The sequence below is a fragment of the Trachurus trachurus genome, assembly GCF_905171665.1.
Source record: "Trachurus trachurus genome assembly, chromosome: 6".
NCBI classification, from domain to species: Eukaryota; Metazoa; Chordata; class Actinopteri; order Carangiformes; family Carangidae; genus Trachurus; species Trachurus trachurus.
In genome coordinates, this window is record NC_139897.1 from 27874051 (window position 1) to 27900987 (window position 26937).

Here is a 26937-nt window from a genome sequence, read left to right on the forward strand (position 1 = left end):
AGCTGAAGGAAGCAGTTATGTTAGCAGGGGAGGTAGCGTTAGCACGACCTCACACACACACACACACACACACACACACACACACACACACACACAGTGTTGGCAGAAGTAGCTCGTTACAGCTCGGAGGTTGTCAAGGTGACTGGCGGGATTTTATATTTCGGGGAGGGGTGTAAAAATTCAAGAAACAATTTAAATTGGGCGCAAAATAAGGAATACCTTCGAGTGCAGGATGAAAAGAAAAAAATACATTGATTTATGATGTAAGAATACTCAGATAATAACATCTTGGCATGAATTTGGCAAATGAATGAACAATTAAAGATGTGGAAACAGGATTAAAGCTGAGAAAATATAGTTTTCATTTCATGCAGGTTTCATAGCCTCAACCTGAACCAACACCTTTGTGATAAACTGGACCACAGACTGTGTTGCCAGGTCTGATCAACCGACATTAGTGTCAGACCTCACTAATGCTCCTTGCTGCAAATCTGTGCTGCTGCAGCCAAGCTCCGAAATCTGAAAGAGAGCCTGAAAGCACCAGAGCGGTGGCTCCACTTCGATACCAGACTTCTGTTTTGATATGTTCAGAAGAGGCATGTGGATAATATTCAGGTGTCTGCAAGGTTTTTGTGTTATATCCAACCAGGAAAGTGTTGAATGTTGAAATCTAAGTTTATGACGCCGAAGCAGATAATCTAACTGTCTAATTATTATCCAAAACAATAACAGGATATTTTAATTAAATAAAAACATCCTTTGGGAACTTAGCCATGGAATATCTTGTAGGTTTTTGTTTTATTCGACACAGACATTACTGCTTCTTTTAAAGGGACAATGAGGAGTTTTGGAAAAGCGAAGCGTTTTCACACTACATTTATGAGCCTCCGTGCGCACCGTGAAATTCTTTGACCGGCGCAAGACAGACTCATGTTTTCATTCATCAATAATTAAAGTCAGAGGTTGGAAGACGATCACATACCGTCATAGTTCCGACCATAAACAGCGATTCTGCGGCGTTATTCTCATGACTCGCCACAAAACCGAAAGTAAGGAAACGCTGGTCAGCTCGACCAGCGTTTCCGCCACCACTAATAATAACAAAATAACGATAGAGACAAAACGATATATTTATTGAAAATGGGCCCATTAACAAGTGTGGTTAACGTAGATTCATCCACATTAATATGAGACTTTTTTTATTGTCGCAGAATTTTTCGTTCTGCCGATGGAGAAACTCCTCGTTGTCCCTTTAATAACTCTAATCGTTTTACTCCTTCTACTTGAAATAAAAGACATCCCTGAGAATCTCTGGTATGTGTGCGAGTCCGATGTATATTTGGCCGACGTGGGGAGAGCTCCTCGTACTCTGCCTCGGCCTCGGCCTCGCATGCCTTCCACATCTCATGTTCGGCAAAATCTGCGGCCAACACCGCCCCCCTTGCCCCCCCTGCGCCCTTGACACGGCTCTCTGGAGGGTTTTGGGGTGCTCTGCAAATGTTAGCGAAAGGTAGGGGGTCCGGTCCATACAGAAAAAACAAGAAGTGACTTTGCTTGACATGACCCCCACTATATACCATTGAATGCAGCACAGCTCTGGCGGACCACCCAGCCTGTCACTCACACACACACACAGTATATTGTTCAGATGTCTGGAGTAGGTCCAGGAGAACAGGCCTCGCTCCACTCAGTCCCTCCCTGGAACAATTAGCACAAGAGCTGACCTCTGACCCGGTGAGCAGCGGGGAAGAAATGAGTTTTTCGAGGAACTCCGGAGATCACAAAGCCAGGCGGGGAGAGTCTTGCACGCTCCTGAAGGTAAACAATAACTGAGGGGTTTTGAAGAGAGTGGTTAATTTGCTCCGACTAAGAGGATGTGGTCTGTGTTAAACTGCCCCCCCGAGTTGAGATCAAAGACATAAAAAAAAGGTAATCCAACATGTTGAGTCGGAGCAACGGAGCGGAAGTCACACTGGAAGTCAGCTGAGAGCTTTGTTGTTATTAGTCTTGCAGTGTTAGTACTTTTCTATTGATTGATTGAGTCCTTTATTGTCGTTTTAATGTGTCACTACGGAGTTTCACACATCCACCACTGGGTGATTCAGTGCCTGGGAGGATCAAACTAACGCTTTGTTTGAATTTTATTGTTGTAACACACAGTTACTATAGCGGACACAGACGCATTTATTTCCATTAAAACTCAGCTGAATTTGGTTTGCACTCTTTATTATGACAAAAACTTGAATATGAATATTATAACATGGGCTGTTGATACGGGAACACTCATCTGGGTTCATCTCAGTCTTTCAATAACATGACTCAGGGAGCAGATAACACTCATTAGTTCGAAACTTCATGTGAAAAATGACAGAAAATAAGGTTGTGTTTGAATTTGGAATTGAATCAACAATTGGCTTTTTAACTTTGAGCACTAAAATTTCATAAATGATCAACAGTATTTGTTTCAGCCTTCAGATTTTAAGTTACAGACCGGCGTGACTTCGAGGCTTTTAGGCTTGTTCTTTAGTTGCAAAACTGTGTCTACAAAGTTTTGCCACTGGTTTCATGTGACACAGGATGTTCTCATATTTCAGAATAAAGTGCTACGTCCTGTGCTAAATCAATTTAAGACACAACTTCCCCTGTATTTTTGTACACGTCACGCCAGGGAATATGAAAATGAAATCATCACCGTCTGATTCATTCACTATAAGCATCCGGAACCCAGCACTTTTTAACCTTTTACACGCACCTTTTATCCACATATTTATTGTATGTATGTATACATATATTGTGTTTTAATACACTATGTGTTTTTCATGTATTTTACTTCCATGTCTTGTGATCTGTGTTGTTTTCTTTCCATTGTCATGTATTTTCCCATTGCTGCTGCTTCTATCTATCTATCTATCTATCTATCTATCTATCTATCTATCTATCTAGGCCTATCTATCTATTACTGTAAAAACCAAACCAGGTGCTCCAGTGGTTCACCTGGTACAGTGTGTGTGTCATTAAAGCTGCAGGGAACTTGGGTTCGAGTCTGAGTTGGAGGGCCTTTGCTGCATGTTGTCCTGTCTCTCTGGCTGGTTGTTATATTTTGATATTTTTGGGTTATTAGTGAGCTAAAACTGTGTCGTGTTGGGTCAGTTTGATGAAGCACCAGTACTACTGGTAGAGTCTGAAACCACAAAACTTGAAAGGTTTACTTTATTGTGCAAAGTGACAGGTAAAACCAACACCTAACTAACTTCAACCTCAGTGTGTGTCTCATATTATCTCTATATATAATATGACTCTACAAAACCAAATCAAACTGCAATAAAATCAACTGAAGTGAAAGTCATACATTAGGCACTTGACCCTCAGACCTAAATCATCACACCACTTCCTGCACCTGCACCTGCACACCGAAAAGTCACGGTGCGTTTATTACAGTAAATCGGCTAACAGCAGATTTTTTTATTTAGTTTTTCTCTAAGCATTTCAGCTGTGACAGTGACACACAACGACAGCGAGCAGACGGCCGACGGAAGAGTTGACAGCTGTTCGCCAAATGCCCGAGATGCAGCGATTACCACTGTCACTGCTCTGCAACCTGGGCCACCAACTGTCGCCAACACTGAGCCACATTACACACACACACACAAGACAAGGTGGCACGTGGGCATAAACACACGCACATATACAGTCTTATATGTAACAAACTGTCATTATTTAGCTCATAGTGGATTTATAACCATTCATACGTCACATTCATCAATCCACGCACTGCAAAAACTCAAATATCTTACCAAGAATCCTTGTCTTATTTCTAGTCAAAATGTAATTTCTAGTCAAAACAAATCTCATTATACTTAAAATAAGACTCATCTCATTAAAAAGTAGCTTGTTTTTATACAATTTTTATTTCTTTCAAGCATATTTTCACTTGAAATAAGTAGAAAAATCTGAGAGTGGAGCAAGTTTTTCTTTCTTATTACAAGCACAAAAAACTTGCTTTCACTGGCAGATTGTTCTACTTATTTCAAGTGAAAATTTGTTTGAAACAAGTGAAATTATCTAAAAACAAGTTAATTTTTAGGTGATGAGTCTTATTGTAAGTGGGGAAAAAAAATAGTTTTGGCTAGAAATGAGACATCTTGACAAGAAAGAAGACAAATATTCTTGGAAAAGATTTTGAGTTTTTGCAGCGCTTGCGTGGCCCCCTGCTGCAGCTAAAAACCCCAACACCTATAATCCTTTGCAGCACCATGTCCCCTACATATACGATATTGGGGATTTGAACCAGGCCATGCTTGAACACCACTACTTTCCACCAGCAGCTCACTCTCCCCCCTTCCCATGTCCCCGTCTGACCTCACACCCAGCATCGCCAGCAGCAACTCCTTCCAATCCCATCAGCCCCTGCGCCTGCATGCAACGGGGGCCAGGCAGGCCAGCTGCCCACGGGTCTCGTGCGTGGCTGCCCCGACTTAAAGGATCTCCCTCGCCGCTTAATGCCACTTAAAGCACAAAGCGCTTCAGCCGAGGAAGGCTCAGGCGCTGACGGTGCCTCCCTGAAGATCAAACGTCACCATCCCACCACGGCCAGCTGCTCCCCGGCTGGCCCGCTGCCTGCTCAGCATACTGTCGTAAGCTGCCGGGGCAAGGAGCGGTAGGAGAGTAAAGGGGTGGGGTATGAGGGTAAAGGGGGTAAAGGGGGTAACTAGCCAGAGGTGACATTATTGGGGTACAGGAGGCTGCCAAGGGAAGGGAAAGCAAAGCAAAGCTAAAGGTCGATGGGATGTGACGCAGGGATTGGATCGTCCAGCTGCCTCATGTGGTTTTATTTACCTTTTTCTGTTCCACCCTCCGGAGTGGAGGCCAAAAGAAATAACTGTTGATGGATCATGGTTTCAACTTCATGTTTCTCTGAGGAGAGAAAAAAGTGGAGTGTGCGAAGGAGTTCCCTTTTCAATTTAAAAGCAGAGTTAACTGTATGATGTCTCCATCCATATATCTAATCTACTGTCCCTTAACATTTGTAAAAACATGGATAGTCAGAAAACAGCAGTGCAGATTATCAACCCCCTACGCTACGGAGGCTCATGGGATTTCTTGGTTTCCCTCATCAAATACACAATCCAACAACTCCAAAACACTCTAATAATAATAATAACAGAACGTTACCAGACAGAGTTTTTTTAGAGGTAAATGCAGAAACTGCTTGCTGAAAAACTGTCCCTGAAGGCAACACACATCAGCGGTTTTGCACGAATTTACCTCTAAAACAACTCTGTCTGGTAACGTTCTGTTATTATCTCATAGCGTGGTGAATGTGCAGGTCACAACTTGCCCACCAGAGCGTTGTGGAGTTGTTGGATTGTGTATTTGATGAGTTTGATGAGGGAAACCAAGAAATCCCATTAGCCTCAGTAGCGTAGCTCTGAGCAGCTCACGGCTCTGCTCCGCCGTTCTAAAAATAGCTTGCACCGACAATTAAAGGTAACGAACCTACTGCTATGACTATAGGGATTATGGCAATGGGCCAATTTGCCAAAATGTTGAACTATCCCTTTAAGTAAATAAGCTTAATGGCCACAGAGCCTGACCCACACTGTCAGGGACTGGACCTCGGACTCTGATGTAGTGGATGGGTGCTTTATTACTTTATCATGAATTTCATTCAATACATTTTCAACCTTTTCCTTATTTTCATCTTAATTTTTCATTCATTTAAACTCATTTAAGATATTTTTATGTATATTACATGCCTGCATGTTGTGTGTGTTTGTCTGAAATTGTGATATTTGTCCCACGCTGTGCATGAATACCGTTTAATCTCGTTATGATGCACTGCAGTACAATGACAATAAAGTTTGTTCAATTGTTCAATTACATTCACAACAGGGGGTGAGCGCCTCCACCCATGGTTTTATGGTTAAACTGGGCACAACACTGTTCAATAAATAAATGCTAGAGAAATTGTGGACCACACATAGCATCACAACCAGATCCACATATTTTGGTCTGCCCGAAATTGAAAATATTCTGGGACGATGTGTTTAAAGAAGGATTTGGTGGGTCTTTTACTGCTGGCAACAGCAATTAAATGCATCACAATGAGATGGTTCAAGCTTGATCCTCTAACTTATAACATGTGGACTGAGAAGATATAGGAAATATATCAGATGGCACAAATAACATACTCACTGTGACTCCAAAAGCATATATATATATATATTTTCTTTTTAAAAGGTTGAGTGGAGCCCACCATGGGTATACTATTACAATGAGAACACATGTATCACTGCAACCTCCTCTTCTTTCTCTCATCCCAATCATTTGCTTTTGTTCTTTCTGTTTCTTGTGATTTGTTATCACGTCCTTGTTAGTATCGCTTTCTGTTGCAAAATCTTTGGTTTATTCATGTGACTTATTTCTCTTTCTTTTTTCTCTTTCCCTTTCTTTCAGATGACATTTGTAACTGATGCAGTAGGTGTAGTAGATTGAAATGATGAGAGAGTCCTTATGTGTTGTGTTGTTGTTTGTTTTTTCCTTTTGATGTGTGTGTGTCGTTTTCACGTATTCATTTATTTCAATCTTGTCTGTTTTGTGCTTGAAAACAAGATCCCAAGGGGTTTATCCTCTGATTTGATTTTCAAGTACATAAATAACATGATGGCGATTGTATATGTTGAAACTGGACGTTTGGTATGAACCTTTACCATTAAGGATCAAAGGTTTACACATCTGCACATCTGGTTTCCTGTTATCCACAATCCAACAGATAAGAAGTGACATGAATAATAACCTTTATTATTATTTACAGCCTGTTCAGGTTTGTTGATCGACTGCATGTGTTTCTGCTTGAGAGCGAGTGATGTAACTTTTGAGATAACGTTTTCGGGACTTGCCGGGCACTCACAGTGCCTACAGCCCCCGGGGCCGTCCCAGCTGCTGTTGTGTGGTCACACCGCTCAGTGCTTATCATTATTATTTTGTCTGTTTATGCTCCACATCCGAACAAACAGTTCTGCGACTCGCTTCAAAAGTGCTGAATCTTTAGTGTTTATGTGTAAAAAAATTCACTTCCTGCCTTCCTGGCGCCTGATCATTGACTTAGCCACAACACAGGCCTCTTTCCTATTTCCCTCCTCTGTTCAGGAAGACGGGCCGCGAGGTCACGGGGTCAACGGCTGTTTAGAAAAGAGGAACTGTTGGTAGGTAGAACAAAATAAAAAAAAAAGTTTTAAAACTAGGTTTATAGACTTTGTTCACCAAACTAATCAATGGCTTTGTACCTGGAGACACACAACAACAATCTTCAACTTGTATGTGTTGTGATTGTGATGACTCATTGGGGATTGGTATTGTTTTGCATGATGACACTGAATGGAGAAAACCTCATTATATAAATGAAAATTGTTCCCTCCTGTTGTCTCATTAACAATAGAGACAGATGGTTGGTGTTATGAAACAAAGTTACCGAAGAGAAGAGTGTTTCTAGAAAAATCTGGAAACATCAGCGAGAGTCAGCGAAGGGATGAAAGAGCCCGATGAAAGAAAGAAGAAGTAAGACATCCTGGTAATGAAAACCTCCATGTGGAATACCTGTAAAAAAGTTAAAGGGTAGAACATGGCCGTCTTGGGAATCACGGAGGAAGAGACCTAATCAAATCAATCAATTCACCAAAGAGGGATTCCTTCTCCTCCTCCTCCTCCTCCTCCTCCTCCTCCTCCTCCTCCTTTAGTCACGGTATTGATGGTTTTTCCCAATGAGTGGAATCCGCTTTGCGGTATCAGTCGCTGATTGATCTTTGGTCCTTTGGGAAAACTCTTTGATGCAAAGAACAAAGGGTTCCTATTGGGTTACACAGGTCAGGATTGATGATGCGTGAAATCAAGGCCCTTGAGAGGAAGGGGAAAGCACAGGGAAGAAGACACTCATCTTCCCATGAGTAGATCAACATTTCTCCTATAAAAAACACACCTCTTTGGAAAATTTATAAAATAAAACATCTACAAGGTCTGGCGGACCTTCACATGAAAGTGAACTTCAAAGCAGGACTCAAGGACCAAGGTCTGCTGCTGCTGCTGCTGCTGCTGCTGCTGCTGCTGCTGTTGGACTGGACCCGTCGCTTCTGGCCCCGAAGTCACCTGACATGAGGGCGTTCACATGTTGGAGTTGAATAAAAATTCCCGTTGATCTAATACAGGAAGTGGATAGGAGACAGGAGGAGATCTCGTGTGAGGCCTTTGGGCTGCTCCTCTCGCTTTCTCTTGTCTGTCATCTCCTTCCTCTCGTCCTCCTCACCCTCCCTTTTCTACAGTCTGCGGTGGAAAGACGCGCTGACAGATGGACTTAGTACATCCGGACACAGTTGTGTGTGAGTTGAGTTGAGTTGAGTTGTGGAGAGGGGTGGAGGGGTAGGAGGGGTGGGGAAGCACAGAAAAAGGAGGGTGGAACCTAGAGAGGCAGGAAGCCAAAAAAAAAGAAGAAGAAGACAGGGAACAACAACAGCAGTTGCCAAATACAAAGTGTTTCTCCTCGCGGGCGAAGAAGAAGAGATGTCCGATACCAGAATGGAGGGATGATTAAGGGGTGGAAGAAGGAGGGTGAGGAGGAGAGAGGAGGAGAGGAGGGGGGGCTGGAGTTCACCAACACCTGGTGGGGATTATAGGGAAGGAGGGAGGATGGGTGGTAGCTGGGGGACTGTTTTGTTCAGGAGGAAAGAGTTTTTTCCCCCCCCTCTTCTCTTCTCTTCTCTTCTTGGCATGTTGCTAGATTAGAGGCTCAGGGAGCGGATGATTAGTGAGCGGGGCTTTTCCAAAACAGTCGCTTGTTAAACCTTATTGTTTTATTTAATTTGTTTGGTTGTCATTAAAGGGTATATACACAGCTCATATTATCCTAGATTTTCCCCTCTCAACAAAACAAGATGTAGCTACTTCCTGACTTCCCTATAGCTACTCTGCCCACCACCACCACCACCACCATTGATGTGTAAACCTCTAAAAAACAACTTACAAACCTCTACGCTGTCGCACGACACTTTAGTTTTCCCCACACAAACAGTGGAGTAAACAGTGGATTTGTTGGGGGACTTTCTTCAGTGGCCGTCGCTCTAATGGTTGTTGTCTGCAATCGCTCAACACCATGGAGCCGGTGATCCACCAGGACCACCCAGAGTGCATCTGGGTCTCATTTTTATTTGCAAAACGAGGGATGTGAGGAAGAGATGAAGTTATTTAGACTCAAACTGGGAGGATGTCTGTTGTTTTTTTGACATTCATTGGAAAGGACAAAAGAACCAGAGGCAACTTGTGGCCATGACTTGTGGCGGTGTATTGTTATGTTAGAGACGTGCAGCTTTGTTTTTGTGAGGACGGCTGCAGTGGGAGGAAAAGGCCCAGTGGTGGAGCATCACCGACGCTCCAGCTGCACCGAACGAGCCCGGTCGGACCAGAGGTCGACAGCACGTTACACATTCTGCAGCCACCGAGGATTCATGTGTTAATGACACAGGGGAAACGACAGCTGTATTCTTGTTGATGACAATGATGTGCAGTTGGGCTAAACACACAAAATGACTTCACCTTCTGTTTTAGAGTGACCAAAGGTTGTGTCAGTGAGACCATCAAACACAACCAAATGTTTTCTCAATTTTCTTAACAGTTTCTTAAAGGGATAGTTCAACATTTTGGCAAATTGGCCCATTGCCATAATCCCTATAGTCATAGCAGTAGGTTTGTTACCCTTTAATTGTCGGTGCAAGCTATTTTTAGAACGGCGGAGCAGAGCGGCGAGCTGCTCAGAGCTACGCTACGGAGGCTAATGGGATTTCTTGGTTTCCCTCATCAAACTCATCAAATACACAATCCAACAACTCCAAAACGCTCTGGTGGACAAGTACAAGTTGTGGCCTGCACATTCACCACGCTATGAGATAATAACAGAACGTTACCAGACAGAGTTGTTTTAGAGGGAAATTCATGCAAAACCGCTGATGCGTGTTCCCATCAGGGGCAGTTTTTCAGCAAGCAGTCTCTGCATTTACCTCTAAAACAACTAACGACGTTATATTATTACCTCATAGCGTGGTGAATGTGCAGGTCACAACTTGTCCACCAGAGCGTTTTGGAGTTGTTGGATTGTGTATTTGATGAGTTTGATGAAGGAAACCAAGAAATCCTATTAGCTCCTTCTGTGTTTTATTGACGTTGATCCATAAAAAGATATTTGTGGTTTTAAGAACTGAAACCAAACCTCCTCCATCAGAGGCTCTGCGTGTCTCCTCTGATTGGCTGTTTTCTGAGTGATCAATTAAAAACATAGCCTTAGACTTTAGGTAAACACTCCCGAGAAACTCCTGCAGGGCTGGGGGGTAGGTCTAAATACTGTAGGCCAGGTTGGGAGCAGGGCTGAGAGTGGAGAGAAGCCCTTACAGCACATTTAAAGCTTCTGAATGCGTGCATTTCTCTATGGGCCGATGCTTTGATGCTTTCACATTATTAACCTAAACCTAAAACTGTCAACCACCTGGAAAAACCTTCAGCTAACTGGATCCAGACAAGTATCATGACTGGCAATCAGATAATAACAAGGAAGTGGAAAGATGCTGTAGGCATGTTGTTTTAGGAATGGGTTTCAGGACTTACAGTCTGTTAAAGCTCATTTATGAACGTGTTGGGGGCCACTGCTTTGTTTTGTTGTGTTGTGTTTCTGTCAAGTCAATATATCCACTACCTCTCTGTTTACTGAATTGTAAAAGGCTTTACAAACAAAAGATACAGGGAAATCTATCAGTATCTTTTGAGTCCCAGAATTCCCTGAAACTCTGTTATACAACATGATGGGACCTTTAAAGAGAAGGAATATATCAGGCAGACATCGAGTTAAAGAGAGTGGAAACAGCAGAAGAGGGAACAGTAATGAAGGACAGTCCAGTAGTTAAAGCAGTTTACAAACAGAGTGAAAGCAGCAGGGTGGCGGAGCGTCCTGCTAATCCAATCAGTGGAGGTAAAGACGGAAGGATGGAGGGATAAGAAGGGGTGAAAAAGACAAGGGATCAGGGCGGTCTGATGGAAACGAGACTCTACCGTCACGTTACTGGGGATGTGGGCTATACAGCAAAGGTGCATTGTGGGAGCTGACCTAGAGGCCCGACGGTGCAGAATAAAGGACTTAGTGTGGTGCTGAAAGAACCAGAATAGGAAGAGTGAACTGCAACATTCATTCAGAATTATCACCAACTGCAGACAGATGTGCTTCATTTTTTATGTATGAAAAGTGCTCTATAAATAAAGTTTATTATTTTTATTATTATTATATATTGATTGTTTCACAATAAAAGCCCATAAATCGATGCATATTATCACACATTTCAACATAAAAGGCGGTTTAATCTGAATCTGATTTACCTGCTTGTTAAAGTTGTTTTATGCAGATACAGTATAGCATTAGCATCAGATGTAGTCTGCATTATCAACATGAACATTTATCAATGTTATTTGGTTTCTTAAGTCATTAAAAATATCATGTTCAATATTTTAATGGGTAACCCTTTAATTTACAGGTTGTTAATTATAATGTCAAGAAATAGCTAAGAAAGAGCAATTTATTGTGTCATAATGTCTAGAAATAGCCTAGAAATCAGAAAACAGCCAATTTCACACTAATGTCGAGAAATATCGCAAAGAAATAACGATTGATTGTGTATAGAAATAGCCCAGAAATAATTGATTGTAAATGACAATTGCAAGGACTTGATGGAGAAAAATTATGTCCTTTCCCAAATAATTAAAAGCATAAAAGCATGTTTAATCTTTTCCCTTTATGAAAAACATGACATTAGCCTACTATGAAATTGACCATAACGGCATGCACTGCTGCTTTCTTGGCCAGGTCACCATTGTAAGAAGAGATTTCAATCTCGGTGTGTTTCACTTGGCAAGATCAAGATTGAAAAAAATTAAATAATGTCTCTATTCTGACACCAATAGTCTAATACGCCAGCCTGTCTTTCATACTACAGGGCTGGAGAAGGAAGCAAAAAGCTGCAAACACGTCTCACTGTCTGCACGTGTGGATTCAAACTCCTCATCTTGCAGCTGAGGCCAAGGAGGGCGGAGACAAGAGTGGGGGAAGAAAAAAAACCAACCTGACGTGACTGGGGAGGTTTGATCTCCTCCTGCCATCCTCCTCACCTCTGAGCAGGGACCACTTAGGGACACAGGCTGTGAGAGCAGGCTTAGAGGAGAAAAACCATTAACCAGGAGAGGATCCTCGAGTCTGGAGCCAAACACATGACTGGACAGACACATGGAGGTCTGGTGAGAGAGAGAGGGAGAGGAAGCAAAGGAGTGGCAGAGGGACGAAGATGATCCAAGTGACACAGATACAGTCACTCACATGAGGAGGGAGAGAGTATTGTGCTCTCAGGATGTGTCAGACCGTCTGTCAATCACATAAGATACAAGCTGAGACCTGCTGCCCTGCTGCTCGGGTGAACAGTTTTAAATCAAGGTTAGAAATCTGCATCCTCCCTCATGTGCCATGTTGTTTAGATGGAAAGTGTTTAAGATTATCAACGGCAAGCTGGTGAGCATGATTAACTGGGTATAAGCTTCTTTATACATCTGTTAAATGAAAGAAAGCATTCTTGGAACTGTGTCAATCACTAGTTCGGAGCTGCAGCTACTGTAATCATTGGGATCATCTCATCATTACCTCATTTGTTCAACTGGTTAATTAATTATCATATCTGTTGCAGGATCTAGAGGCCACAAGGCCATATAGAGCCCAAAGTGACATCTAAGACATCTACGTTCAGTCCCAAACCCCAAGATGCTTATGGGTCTAATACAGTATAAAGGTAGATGTTTGTATTAAAGCTCCATACAGTATAAAGGTAGATGTTTGTGTTAAAGCTCCATACAGTATAAAGGTAGATGTTTGTGTTAAAGCTCCATACAGTATAAAGGTAGATGTTTGTGTTAAAGCTCCATACGGTATAAAGGTAGATGTTTGTATTAAAGCTCCATACAGTATAAAGGTAGATGTTTGTGTTAAAGCTCCATACAGTATAAAGGTAGATGTTTGTGTTAAAGCTCCATACGGTATAAAGGTAGATGTTTGTATTAAAGCTCCATACAGTATAAAGGTAGATGTCCATGTGTAGTGTGATTATAAAGCAGCTCTAGTATTCTATATTAATACTGTGAAAGTATCAAAGCCTCAGTCCACAGAGAAATGCACACAGCCTGTATTCAGAAACTGAGCCTTAAAACCAGCCGTCAGGACTTCCTGTCACTTTGTGATGTCACAACAAAGCTCCGCCCACCACCTAGGCCCAAACATCCATCCAACACTTGCAGGATTTGGTTTCTCTGAGTGTTTTATTCTGAAATCTGCTCTATTTTTTCTTGGATCTACTCAGAAAACAGTCAGCCAATCAGAAGAGAGGCTCAGAGCCCCCTCCTCTCTTTTGATTGGCTGGCACTGACTTGTTGTTACTAGAGCTCCAGAATGAAGCTGAGATGTAAAACACGGTGATGGTTCAACATAGAAGTGTAACATATAAGACATCTAAACTACAATAACAGAAAGAGAAAAACAGATTCACTTGTTAGAGGAGAGAAGAAAGAAAGAATTCATCCCGCCGTTCCTCTGCCATCCACTTACGTCAGAGGAATACATCATGGTGGAAGAACAGGGAGCTACAGAAAACACTGGCACATATTATAAACATGCCTTCCCAGTGACTAACTCAGAGAAACAACTCTGAAAAATAACAAAGTTTCCATTTATGGTAAATGCTACTTCTTTTACATCATAGTTTGACGCACTATATGTGCAGCACTGGGCCAGCTCCTAATGAAGCAAATGAGTTTTTAACAGACTCCAGACATTAGAATTAAAACAGTAATGAGTTGTACAGACTCTAAACTAAAGGAGTGTTTTCCTAACAAAGTGGATAACCAGAGAGGAGAAGGATTTAGGGCATAAATCAGTGTGTATGTGTGTGTATATGTGTGTGTGCATGTGTGTGTGTGTGTGTGTGTGTGTGTGTGTGTGTGTGTGTGTGTGTGTGTGTGTGTGTGTGTGTGTGTGTGTGTGTGTGTGTGTGTGTGTGTGTGTGTGTGTGTGTGTGTGTCTGTGTATCTGTGCATGTATGTGTGTGTAAGTGAAGAGTAAATAGGATATGCCAGTCAGAGCTGCCACCCACAACCCAGATGGCACTTCCCCGGAAAGCTGTGTTCCTCAGAATCCACTGGGGCTAAAACACACACACACACACACACACACACACACAGAGAGAGAGTTTTAGGGCAGCAGGTTGATGATGTGAGTTTATCCAAAGTCACAGCTGAAGTTGTTTGAGCTGCAGTTCTTCTAACGGCCACTAGGGGGTTTCCTGCGAGGAAACAAGTGTTTTTACTGACATGATTGAAACATAATATTCTACAAAATATATTAATAATAATCACCTATAAGTCATTTATTTTAATAATGACTGGAGCACAGTGGTTTTAAAATGTGATTGAGCCTTTAAAAAAACAATGAAGTCTTCTATTCTGTGTCCTAAACTAAGTTCTCACTGGAGTCCAACTCTGTGAACAGGTTGCGGACGGCCCCGGCCACGGCAGGAAGGATGTGTGATCCACTACGGCGACCTTCGACCCACATGGCCCTGGACCAATAACACGCCAGGATGTCAGGAAGTCCACTGCTTCCTTATCTGAGGAACGGAGACAGGCTGTTCCCACGTTTTGTTCCTTATTCCAGTAAAAAAGGAACCAGATAAAACAACTGAAAACCCGAGCCATGTCGGAAACCCGCCGCCGGCGTTTATGGGAAAGGCGGCTGGAGAGATTTGTCAGGGTTAAAATTTCAGGTCGCTCGCATGTCGACCACCAACACAACATTTTTTTGTTCCAAAAGCTGCGTAAAATATTGTCATTTAAAGCACAATGCAAAGACCAAGTCCTTCAAAAGCCTTATAAATATTCTAAGTGTGCAGCTGGTCAAGTCCCAACTGGCTCTGATTGAATACATTTTTTTATTATTGCAGTAATCTGCAGGTCACAGCGTGAGTATGTGATATGATGTGATATGTTTGCCTCAGTTCAGTCTCATGTCAGGTCTCAATTTCTTTAAAGCTTCAGTTGGTAACAATTATTGAGTCATATTTGCTGGAACCGTCACTATATTCTGATACTCGGACATTAAATGGGTAATTTAGGACAAAATCCAACTTCTCTGGCTCCACCTACAGCCTGTAATCGTATTTGCCAAAAATCCAGCGCGACTGACGATTCTCCACCATTTTGGAGTTGCTATGGATACGGTACGTCTTGGCACAGGTTCATAAAGGGACCTGACGGTGTATTGTCTTGAAATTTCTGACCACTTTCACTTTCGTCAACTTACCAACTGTAGCTTTAATCGATCACTTTTGCTCCCCGCAGCTTTCTTAATTTATGTATTAATGTCTTTTTCAAAAGATGAGTTTGGGCCTTTTCTCCACTGGTGCATTGTCAAGGCTTCAAATATATATCCTACATTATTCAAATGTACCTAGCTCTTCACAAAAATTGGTAAAGTGGCAAAAATCATTGGGTTCTGGGCTCTAATAACATTATATTCATGTTTTGATTCCACCATAATGTGCATCTAGAACCACCTGTTTTCTTACACTTGTTCCCAGGGTGCAGAACATTTCTCAGATTACCGGACGACATCAATCCAGGTTCATTCTGACAGTTTTTGACACATCTAATTGAAACAGTTGTCATTTCCAACCAAATCTAACCACAACATGTAAACGACACACCTTCAGTGTTCCTCTCTTCTGATGCAAAGCGAGCCTTCTCATGTGGTGAACATTGCTCTTTTGCGTTATGTAGTTGCACAAACGGTTTGCTGACAGAGCAGCAGAAAGCTCATGGTCAGTGTGGATGTGTTATGTAAATATCTTTAGCCAAAAGTATGCGAGTCGGAAAAGACGCCCACGGCTTAACACAGTTAATTAGTTTTTCCTGGAAAACGGTGGGCTGTAGGTAAAAAGCGCTCCATTGTTGCCTTTCCCTTTTTTTTGTGACTTATATAGGTCTGTGAGATGGTTGTGAACATTAGCGTAGTTATATGTCATGCAAAGTGAAACTATTTAGGGTTCAGCAGCGCACTGTGTGTCCAGGATACAGGAAGTCAGAGGAGAAGCAAATAACATTTTATTGGCCCACAAAGGAAGGGAAAGGGGTGAACCTGCTGTCAGAGGCCTTGTGTACATGCATCCCTCTGTTTCCTGCGAGTGAAAGAGAGGAACAGGAAGGGCCGAAAGAGTGAGATAGAAAATCAACTCGGGGATCAAATGACAACAAACAGATCACGCAGGAGCGGAGGTCCCTTTGAACCGTCCCCCGTGCGGAAGTCAGCTTTTTTTTCCTGTGCTCGCTCTTTCTTTTCCCCTCACTTTTTCTTTTTTTTTCATCCACCGCTTCCCCCCTTTCCACCGGAGATAAGCTTTCAACACACTAAGCCCTGTAAAAACAGGCCACGAGTGGTTAAGCCGAGACCAGTCTGCAAAGATGTCCCAGCATGCCATGTTGCATCAGAGTGCTGCTGCTCAGTCCTCCACGTCGGTCGGCCCTCACTTTGTAATTTGGGGGAGGGGTCGTGGGAGGGGGGGGGGGGCTAACACAGAGCCCCACATGATGGGTAAGTCCAAAAGATCACAAGTTGTTGAGGTTTTGGAATAACACCACATCAGATCAAGTGATCGTAAGGTTGAAGCACCAGAGAGGTCACAGTGATCAGAAGAATGTGTTTCGGCTTGTTGGCTTCACATCACAAAACACATCGCAAAGAACATGCAAATATAGAACGAAAGAATACGAATCAACCAATCCTGCACAAGAACTATGCAAGTCTGGTCATTTTTCTGCTGTTTTTCAAACCCTCCTCTCGGCCATGTGCATTTGTTTTTGTGTGGTCTTAACTGTCATGAACAAAAGATTGCGGGTTACAGAGCGTATTTGTGTCACGGTGCTGCAGAGACGAGAACTGGGACACCGGGGCGGCAGCCAAGTACTACACTAATGTTGCAAGGTTGGTTTTCAACCGTGAGACGCCAGGTGGAAGGCTTAGTTCCTCTTTAAAGGTGGGTTGGAAAAGTCCCTAGAACTAAAAGTTGCAGTACCAGATAGTTTTCTGTTTCCACTGTGGAGTAAAAGTTTCCATAAATGACTAACATCTCCAGTCCAGTAGGAGGCAGCAGGGAGACAACAAACTGTTAATCGTGCTTTAATGCATCGCAAATGGCCCGTACCTCGCCGTCCGGCCATGTGTCATATGGTTTCTTCTGAAACTTCAACTCAAATCACGATGATAAAAAAAATAACCCCCAATCAAAACAACAGAGTCAGCCTGCAGATGCAGCTTGCAAACATGGCGTGTGAAATAAAACACAGCGAGTACTCAACCAATTTAGAAAAGTTCGGCACAATTCTCAAAAGTTCCTGAACCTTTGGAGAATGCGACATCGACCAAGGACTTTTTTTGGGGGGGGTAAATCATTTCTATTGAAGTAAACTCAAACCCTGGTTCCTGTGGTCGAGTGTTGTCCGTTTCCTCCGTGGCCTAAAGTTTCAGAAAGATTTCCATGACTGTGTAACACCTCCAGTCCAGTAGGAGGCAGTGAGGAGACGATAAACTGTTGATCATTGCTTTAGTTTACTGCATCGCAATCCACATCCACATGTCATCTACGCTTTCTTCTGGGTCTCCAACTCAAACCACAATGAAAAAAAGTCTCCAATCAAAACAAAACATGCAAATAACCCCTTATTAGTTCCTGAACCTTTGGAGAATATTACCCCCATTGACCGACAACTTTCAAACCCTGGCTCCTGGGGTTGAAAGGCACACACTTCCTCAAAAGGTTGCTGGGTAAAATTCCCACAATGGAAACACATCTAACTGAATAACTGTATAACACCCCAAAAACTGTAAAACTGGAGGACATAAACCAAATGTTCAGACCTGTAGTTTCTATGACATCACTGTACATTTCAAGACCAGTCATGATGCCACTTTTTGTGTGTGTGTGTGTGTGTGTGTGTGTGTTGACAGCCCCCAAAGCTTCCAAAAGCCAAAACAATGTCAACTGATGCGACAGCCTCCAGGTGTGAAACGGATCATGTATGAGATCATCCTGAAGAAAAACAAAGAAAGAAGCGTGAACAACAGTTTCTCTAAGATATCTGAACGGTTCAAATGTCTCTCCGCTGCAGGAACACTTAAGCGCTTTAATTCCTCCTTTAAAAGGTGAAATCTTTCCGGCATGTTCTTCTCCTGCATCATTTTGTCCTTTTCCGAAGTCAGTTCCTCCAGATGCATGTTTATTTATTTTATTTTGAGGTGGATTTTTACCAGTAAAATGTGAAAAGCAAATTTTAATTGACTTGTGGTCGTGTGCTTGGATGCTGCACACAGGTTCACAGAGGGAAACGTCAGTCTCACATTTGTTCACAGTTTCCCTTCGTACAGTTCATTAAAAGGCCGTTTCAACCATCCTGCACGACGTCCTGTCCTGTCCTGTGCTTTTAAAACACTTAAAACAAAAAACTTGAACTGCCAATCATGTAAAAAAAAAAAAAAAAATTAAAACCTTTATTTCTGTATGTGTGTGTGTGTCTGTGTGTGAGTTTGTTTGTTTTTTATGAGCGAGGGAACGGAAGCAGGTTGTTAAACCCCTCTGGCAAACAGACGGCATTTTTCCGGCCAAGGAAAAGTCAAACAGAGACATAAAAAACAAACAGAGGAGCCAGTGGATGAACAGTGTGCAGTTCTCTCTGTTTGCCCGTCCTCCTTCTGCACCTATTTGAACAGGCATCACAGTGTGTGTTCATATACTATGTGTGTGTGTGTGTGAATAGGTGTGCACATTAGATAAACTACAATCAATTATTGTCGAAGCCGCAGTGAGACTCTCTGTAACTCAATAGGCGTGGGTGCAGAGTGCTCCTCTCATCCTGCCTCTGATTATTCTTTCTCTTTCACACTCTATCCTCCTCTATCTTCTATCCTTTGTCCCCTTGCGCTCCGTTTATCGCCTCGGCCCCTGAAGGGAGAGGGGGGGGGGGGGAGGTTGAAATGGGGAATTCCCCCCCAAAAAAAGATAATCCTCCTGTTTTCCAGAGATAGGCGAGAAGCAGCAGGAAACAGAAGGAGAGGAAGAGGAGAAGTCGGGAGCTAAAGATGACGCCGCCTCGTGCTCGTGTCGGCTCTGACTTTGTAAAATGATTAAATACACCAGAGAGGTTATTATGGAGGTAGCCAAGATGGCGGCTGGGTTACATAATAAATTTTTAAATTAACCAATTATTTGTTTTAGTTTGTTTGCATCTCAGCAGCGAAAACAGAAACCTGACGTGTCATAAAAGGTGGATATGAGCCTGATGAATCAATACAACACTAATAGGAATCAGGATATTACTTCCACAGCTAATCAACACACACATACACACTTAGACACATACACACTCCTGCACTAAACTGTGACCATGCGTTTGCCCGGTGGCAAGTCAACAGAGCTCCTTCCTCAATATCAACAGGAAACTCCTCCTCCAGGAAGCTATTAACAGGTTATAGGATCATGTTCACAGTGCACTAAAGACACACACACACATTTGAGGGTTTACACTGTGTGTGCACTGTAAAACAAGCTCTGCGTGCACTTAATGAGATCGAATTGGAAGAGAAGGTGGAAATTGGTCGTTAACTGTTTGCATCTGACTCTCTCTCTCTCTGCAGCTTTTGTTCACTTAAAGTTTCATGACTGAGTGTGTTTGTGTGTTTCCACTCAAGTCGTTGAAACGTTTCTGCAGGGGTGAGGTCATCCTGAACCAACTCTCACTTCTTCTCCCCGGGTTTAAAAAAAAACAAAAAACTCTTCAGGGTCACAAAACCAAAGCTTATAGCTCAAGATCCACTCACTTGCTTGTTCCAGAGCTCTCCATCGCATCACAAAGTCTTCATCAGTGGAAACTTCAGCACTTTAAGATCTTCTCCAACCAGTTCTTCCAGGACAAAGATTAAAAAACATCTCACTTTTCTTCCTATGAAGTATGAGGGGGGAAAAATAACAGCGTCAATGAAATGTGTTATTCAGAGGAAAATAGAAAAGAAAGACTAGAAGATGCAGAATAAATCATCAATAGTTGCCTTTTTATTTAGTGCAAAAAGTCCAATCAGAGTCATCATCATCGGAAACAGCCTACCGGAGGATCTGAGAGGAGTCAAACGTAGGCTAAAAACCATCTCTTTAATCTGGCTTTTATGTTATAGTCTCATACTTTTAATTTGATAATAATTTTATTCTATTTTACAGTTTTACATTCTTTTATTTTATGACTTCCTTCTCTCTCATTGTTATCTTTCTTTTGAGTATTTTTATATTTTGTCCTATATTTCTATCCTGCATTTTATTCTATTTAACTGTTTTGTTTTTTATAAATATTTTATCATATTTTATTGTGTTTTTATTCTATTTTATTTTTTACTATTGCTATATTTTATTGTTTTTAATCTTTGTGCATTAATCTCCATGTCATTCTTCGTGTTTCACTTCTTATATATACTACTTTTTCAGTCAAAATGTAAATCACTTTGAATGGCATTTATTTGCTTTGAAAGGTGCTATATAAATAAAATTTGATTGATTTGATCAGTTGATTGATTGATCTTTTTCTTGTCTGTTTTATAAAAGCTTAAAATGTCCAGATACAAAACATTTAAATTACATACATTAGGAGCAGATTAAAAAAAAGATATCAAAAGATTATGAACAGTTCCCAAAAGTCAATCAGGTCAATGTGAAGACGTAACTAGTAAAAAAAAAAAAAAAAAAAAAAAGAGCAATGAGGTGGAAAACAAGTGGAGGATGAGGTGAAATTATGTTTTTGTTTTTGTGCCTCAGCCATGTTCACATTTAGTCCGTCTGATCCTTCCTGAAACCTCAGGTCAGGACCGAGTTGGGATGAACTGGGTTTGATCCGCCTCTGGAGAACAAACCACTTTATGTAACTGGAAGGAAGAGATCTGGAGAAAGATGCAGGAGGAGGAAAACCAGTAAAACCATGATGGGAGGGAGGGGGGAGAAGAAGAAGAAGGAGGATGTGGTGCGGTGAGAGCAAACAGCAGCCGGCCAAGCAGCTCCCTCTTCTTTGTGTGGCTTCTTCTTTTTTTTACTGCTTCCTCCCGCATCGCATCGCTCACCACATCTCCACCGCTGGGAACAACATCCGACAGCTAAAGTCTCCACACCGGGAGAGAGAGACGGAGTGAGACAAAACATCTCAGAGCCCGATGGAGACCAGAGGCACCGTGACACGTATCATATCATATCATATCATATATATGTATAAACATGACTCAGCAGATAACAAGGAACAAGTGTCACGACAACGAACAACATTATGGACGATAAAACTTTAAATACTAAACAGAAACCAGTCAATATTATGATAAGTTAACATGAAGACTGAGATAAATCAGTCTTGTTGATACTGAGTTATAATTTTTGAGTTCTAATATTCTTACCATCATAGTATCATATAATAATAACAATAATGATAGTTATGATTAAATATACTCACATTTTTAAAGCACTGTTTTGTTTTAAGTTCAGTATGACTCCATATCCAGATTTAATCATCGTCTATCAGATCGTTCAGAATAAAGTGATGGTTTTTCAGTGCAAAAATAACAAAACAATTTCTAAAACATATTTTAAAAAAGCTGCAGACTTGAAGAATGGTCAAAACTTTAAAAAAAACTTTTAGTCAAAGTTCAGATCTGTTAGCATTACAAAATAAAAGCACTTGCCCGGGCAGAGTAACACACTGTGCTAATAACATTAAAGCAACATAGCATATTATTTATTCATATAAATTATATATATTTACATTTATATATACTTCTATGTGGGGGTGTTGAGGTGATAAACACAACCTTGTATGTTTTAAAAAACACATGGCAGAGATGGAAACAGTACAATGAACAATGATGCTGCAGAAGCAATCAACAGCTTAAACACACACCCATGTAAACACACACACACACACACACTGAGAGGTCACACAGCAGACAAGCACCGTCTGTTTTCATAGCTGCAGCTGTCCGGATTGGATTCAATATCCATATCGACACACACACACACACACACACACACACACACACTGAAAAGGAATGAGTGCTTGGCTGTACAGCTGGATATTCCTAAGAGGTGAAGACAGACGTAGAGAAAATATGTTGCAATTACACACACACACACACACATACAAATAAGTTACTTCCCCCAAATCCTGATTAACCCACTGACCCCTGAGAGAGACCACCATGGTGGACATATGATCACACACACACAGACACACATACACATGTCCAGCAGTGGTTAAAGGGATAGTTGAACATTTTGGCAAATTGGTCCATTGCCATAATCCCCACAGTCATAGCAGTAGGTTCGTTACCTTTAATTGTCGGTGCAAGCTATTTTTAGAACGGCGGAGCAGAGCCGCGAGCTGCTCAGAGCTACGGTACGGAGGCTAATGGGATTTCTTGGTTTTCCTCATCAAACTCATCAAATACACAATCCAACAACTCCAAAACGCTCTGGTGGACAAGTTGTGACCTGCACATTCACCACGCTATGAGATAATAACACAACGTTACCAGACAGAGTTGTTTTAGAGGGAAATACATGCAAAACAGCTGATGCACGTTGCCTTCAGGGACAGTCTTTCAACAAGCAGTCTCTGCATTTCCCTCTAAAACAACTCTGTCTGGTAACGTTCTGTTATTATCTCATAGCGTGGTGAATGTGCAGGTCACAACTTGTCCACCAGAGCGTTGTGGAGTTGTTGGATTGTGTATTTGATGAGTTTGATGAGGGAAACCAAGAAATCCCATGAGCCTCCGTAGCGTAGCTCTGAGCAGCTCGCGGCTCTGCTCCGCCGTTCTAAAAACAGCTTGCACCGACAATTAAAGGTAACGAACCTACTGCTATGACTCTAGGGATTATGACAATGGGCCAATTTGCCAAAATGTTCAACCATCCCTTTAAACTGTATTTTCAGTCTTTTTATTGCAGTCAGAGGGACAGAAAGCGGGGACGGTGCCGTTGGTGTAGGGACAACAGGGTTCGTCTTCTCTTCGTCACCGAGTGAAGCGGACAGGCGATCCGTCCGTCTCCTCGCTCTCCGTCCGCCGCCGCCGCTGCCTCGCTCTGGACTCGTGCACGTCCTTGAGGATCCTGGACTGGCCGGCGAGACACTCCTTGAGCTTGTCCTCGGTCAGGCTGAGACGCTCCTCCAGCACTGACACGGTCTGTGTACAGTATGTGTGTGAAGCGAGGACATCGGAGGGGCGGGGGGTGGGGGGGGACAGTGTAATAATTATAAAGCTGTCATAGATTAATTACACAGACTAGAAAAACAAGAGCTAAACAGAGACAGAAGAGGCTTTTTAGCTCCGGTTGTCACGCCACCGTGTTGTTCTAGGACACACAGAGCATGCTGGGAAAAGCTCTGTGCTCGCCGTATGTATGTATGTATGACTCTGATTGTACTGAGGGGAGATTAAAGCGTTTTTAAATACAGTATTTAAACTGTCTAGACTGTTTTATAGTTTGTTTTCATGAATAATTCCCTTTGATAAAATAAAAAAATAAAAAAGGAACCAAATAGTTGTACTGAATAGACACTTTGTCTCGTCTCACATACAACATACACGCAGCAGCAGCTGTGTTTCCTGGAGCGGATTTCCTACTAAAGATGAACAGTGAACTCGCAGTTTTCATTTCTGTGGATGCTTTTTTATGCTTAAATATAATGTTTTATTGCAAATTCAGTGTCACAGCAGCTGCTCTGCACTGTGCATCAGCAAAATACTTCATTTAATAATTAATTCAAAGAGCATAGGGCTGGGTATCAATCAAAAGTTTTCAATACCGATACCTTCACTTACCGATACCGGTTCCTGAACGATACTTCTTTCGATACCAATTTTATAATATAAATTCTAACAAAAAGAACATTACATTACACGTTACGGTACAAATCTTGAGTTGTATTTTTCTTTTCCAACCAGCGACTTTTCTAAGGGTCAACAGGTAGATCACCCAAAATAGCAATAAAGATAAAATGATATATTTATCGAAATGGACCCATTAACAAGTGGGTAATGTAGATTCATCCACATTAATATGAGACTCTTTTATAACCAAAAGCAAACTCCTCGGGGTCTCTTTAACTACCACTTTAATACATTATTTTTGTAATTCACACATTACGATTTTTAAATATATTAAATTGGATATTCTTTCAGATTTGTTGAGAAAAATGCAAAAAGTGTTACAACTGTCCCCGGTCTCCTCTAAACATGGCTGTCAGGTAGGCCTATTTAAAAAAAAAAAAAAAAAGGTCACAACTTGGTGGCCAAGCATTTCGGTTCGGTACCCAGCCCTACATAAATGATAATAGTCTTTAAAAAATAGCCATTGAATAACAAAGCGGAGGAACCGTGAGTCTGATTTTATTATTAAATTAAACACATAAATGATCAGTTGCACTCATAAATCTTAAATCCTTATAGGTTGAGCTCCTGGTGCCACCTGTTTAAACAGGTGGAGGGGGGGCAGGTAAAATATAAAATCTACCTCTGGTGGCTTCTGTGTTTGCTTTTATTATCTTTGTTTAACTTGACCTTGGGAACCTGCAGCATGTTCAACAGAGGGATCAGTGACCTGCTTCCTCGTATGTGGAGCGTGTGAGGATGAAACGATGTTGTGCTGCTTCTCACACGTTGCAACTTTGGATTTCACAACTTTGTGTGTCAAGTCGAGTTTTTGGAGCTTTGTTAAAAAAAAAAAAAAAAAACTGACCTGCGTGAGAATATCCAGCTGTTGAACAATGTGTCCCAGGGTCGAATCCAGACTGGATGGATGACCGGAGAGAACTTCCAGTGGGTGCGTCTCCCCTCTCTCCTCTTCCTCTCTCCTCCTTCCTCCTCCTCCTCCTCCTCCTCCTCCCCCAGCGGCCCCGGTCTGGCTACCGGCCGTGGATCCTCCCCTCCCGCCGCTTCTCCCCGTCCTCGATGCTTCCACTCTTGAACCGGTGGCGGCATGACTGTTGTTGGCGGCGGGCCACGTGGGCGTCAAGTGCATCTGACCGTTTAAGGCCTGCAGAAAGAACAAGAAAGAAAGAAAGAAAGATTTATGTCCTGTGCCAGTGTTTTCTTTAACGTAAGTGCTGGACTCAGGTCTGCACCATCAATTGCGCTGCATCCAAAGTGAAACCGGCATTAAATCAAATCACCTTTGTGATACCGTGACAGTTAATTGAGGTCGTGCCACTGAAAACAATGGGCTCTGTTTAATGATGACGTTCAGAGGGGAACCATTCAGAGGCGCCTTCAAGTGTCTGGCCCGCGCCAACATTTGGAGTTGGAAACGAACAGGAAGAGGGCACTAGAAAAATTAAAGTGTGTTTAACTTCAAGTGTAAAACTGCAGTTGAAACATTGGAAAGAGATTAATTGCTGTAATATTGTGGTTTTTACGAGACAAAAACCATCTCGGTGTAGTTTTCCATCTACTCTTTCAGCTTCTCTCTGGAGCTCTGGTAACAACAGGTCGGTGTCAGCCAGTTTTCTGAATGTTCCAGATAAAAATAGAGCAGATTTCAGAATAAAACATTCAAAGAAACCAAATCCTACAAGTGTTGGATGGATGGTGGGTCCAGGTCAGGGGGCGGGGCTTGTTTGAACTGCTTTGTTGTGACATCACAAAGTGACAGGAAGTCCTGACGGCTGGTTTTAAGGCTCAGTTTCTGAATACAGGCTGTGTGCATTTCTCTGTGGACTGAGGCTTTGATACTTTCACAGTATTAATATAGAACCTAGAGCTGCTTTATAATCACACTACACATGGACATCTACCTTTATACCGTATGGAGCTTTAACACAAACATCTACCTTTATACCGTATGGAGCTTTAACACAAACATCTACCTTTATACTGTATGGAGCTTTAACACAAACATCTACCTTTATACTGTATGGAGCTTTAATACAAACATCTACCTTTATACTGTATGGAGCTTTAACACAAACATCTACCTTTATACTGTATGGAGCTTTAATACAAACATCTACCTTTATACTGTATGGAGCTTTAACACAAACATCTACCTTTATACTGTATGGAGCTTTAATATAAACATCTACCTTTATACTGTATGGAGCTTTAACACAAACATCTACCTTTATACTGTATGGAGCTTTAACACAAACATCTACCTTTATACTGTATGGAGCTTTAATACAAACATCTACCTTTATACTGTATGGAGCTTTAACACAAACATCTACCTTTATACTGTATGGAGCTTTAATATAAACATCTACCTTTATACTGTATGGAGCTTTAACACAAACATCTACCTTTATACTGTATGGAGCTTTAACACAAACATCTACCTTTATACCGTATGGAGCTTTAATACTTACATCTACCTTTATACTGTATGGAGCTTTAATAAAAACATCTACCTTTATACTGTATGGAGCTTTAACACAAACATCTACCTTTATACCGTATGGAGCTTTAATACTTACATCTACCTTTATACTGTATGGAGCTTTAATAAAAACATCTGCCTTGGATTTTTAAAATGTTGATTCTTTCACCAGTAAAACGCCACAAATCAGCAGTGAATATAAAGGAGGAGTATTAATGAGAATGACTAACTTCCAGCTCTGATACACAGAGCTGGTCCGGGTCGACCAACATCCTCCCTGTGTCATTGTTGTGTCAGGGCCAGGCCTTGAGTCTGTTGTAACTTGGCAGAGTGAAGGAGCTGGATGACTCACGCTGCTGGATGAATGACAGAC

The 26937-nt window shown here is 41.8% G+C and overlaps 1 protein-coding gene across 1 annotated transcript in view; it reads right to left on the reverse strand.

The window, feature by feature from the left end:
* Positions 1-23183: 23183 nt before the first annotated feature.
* poc1b (POC1 centriolar protein B) overlaps positions 23184-26937 on the reverse strand; it is a 61835-nt gene continuing 58081 nt past the window's right edge. The window contains 4 exon segments of the mRNA XM_083973720.1: positions 23184-23374; positions 24930-25048; positions 25051-25070; positions 25072-25226. Coding sequence (XP_083829846.1) covers positions 23204-23374; positions 24930-25048; positions 25051-25070; positions 25072-25226 — 465 coding nt within the window. The 3' untranslated portion in view covers positions 23184-23203.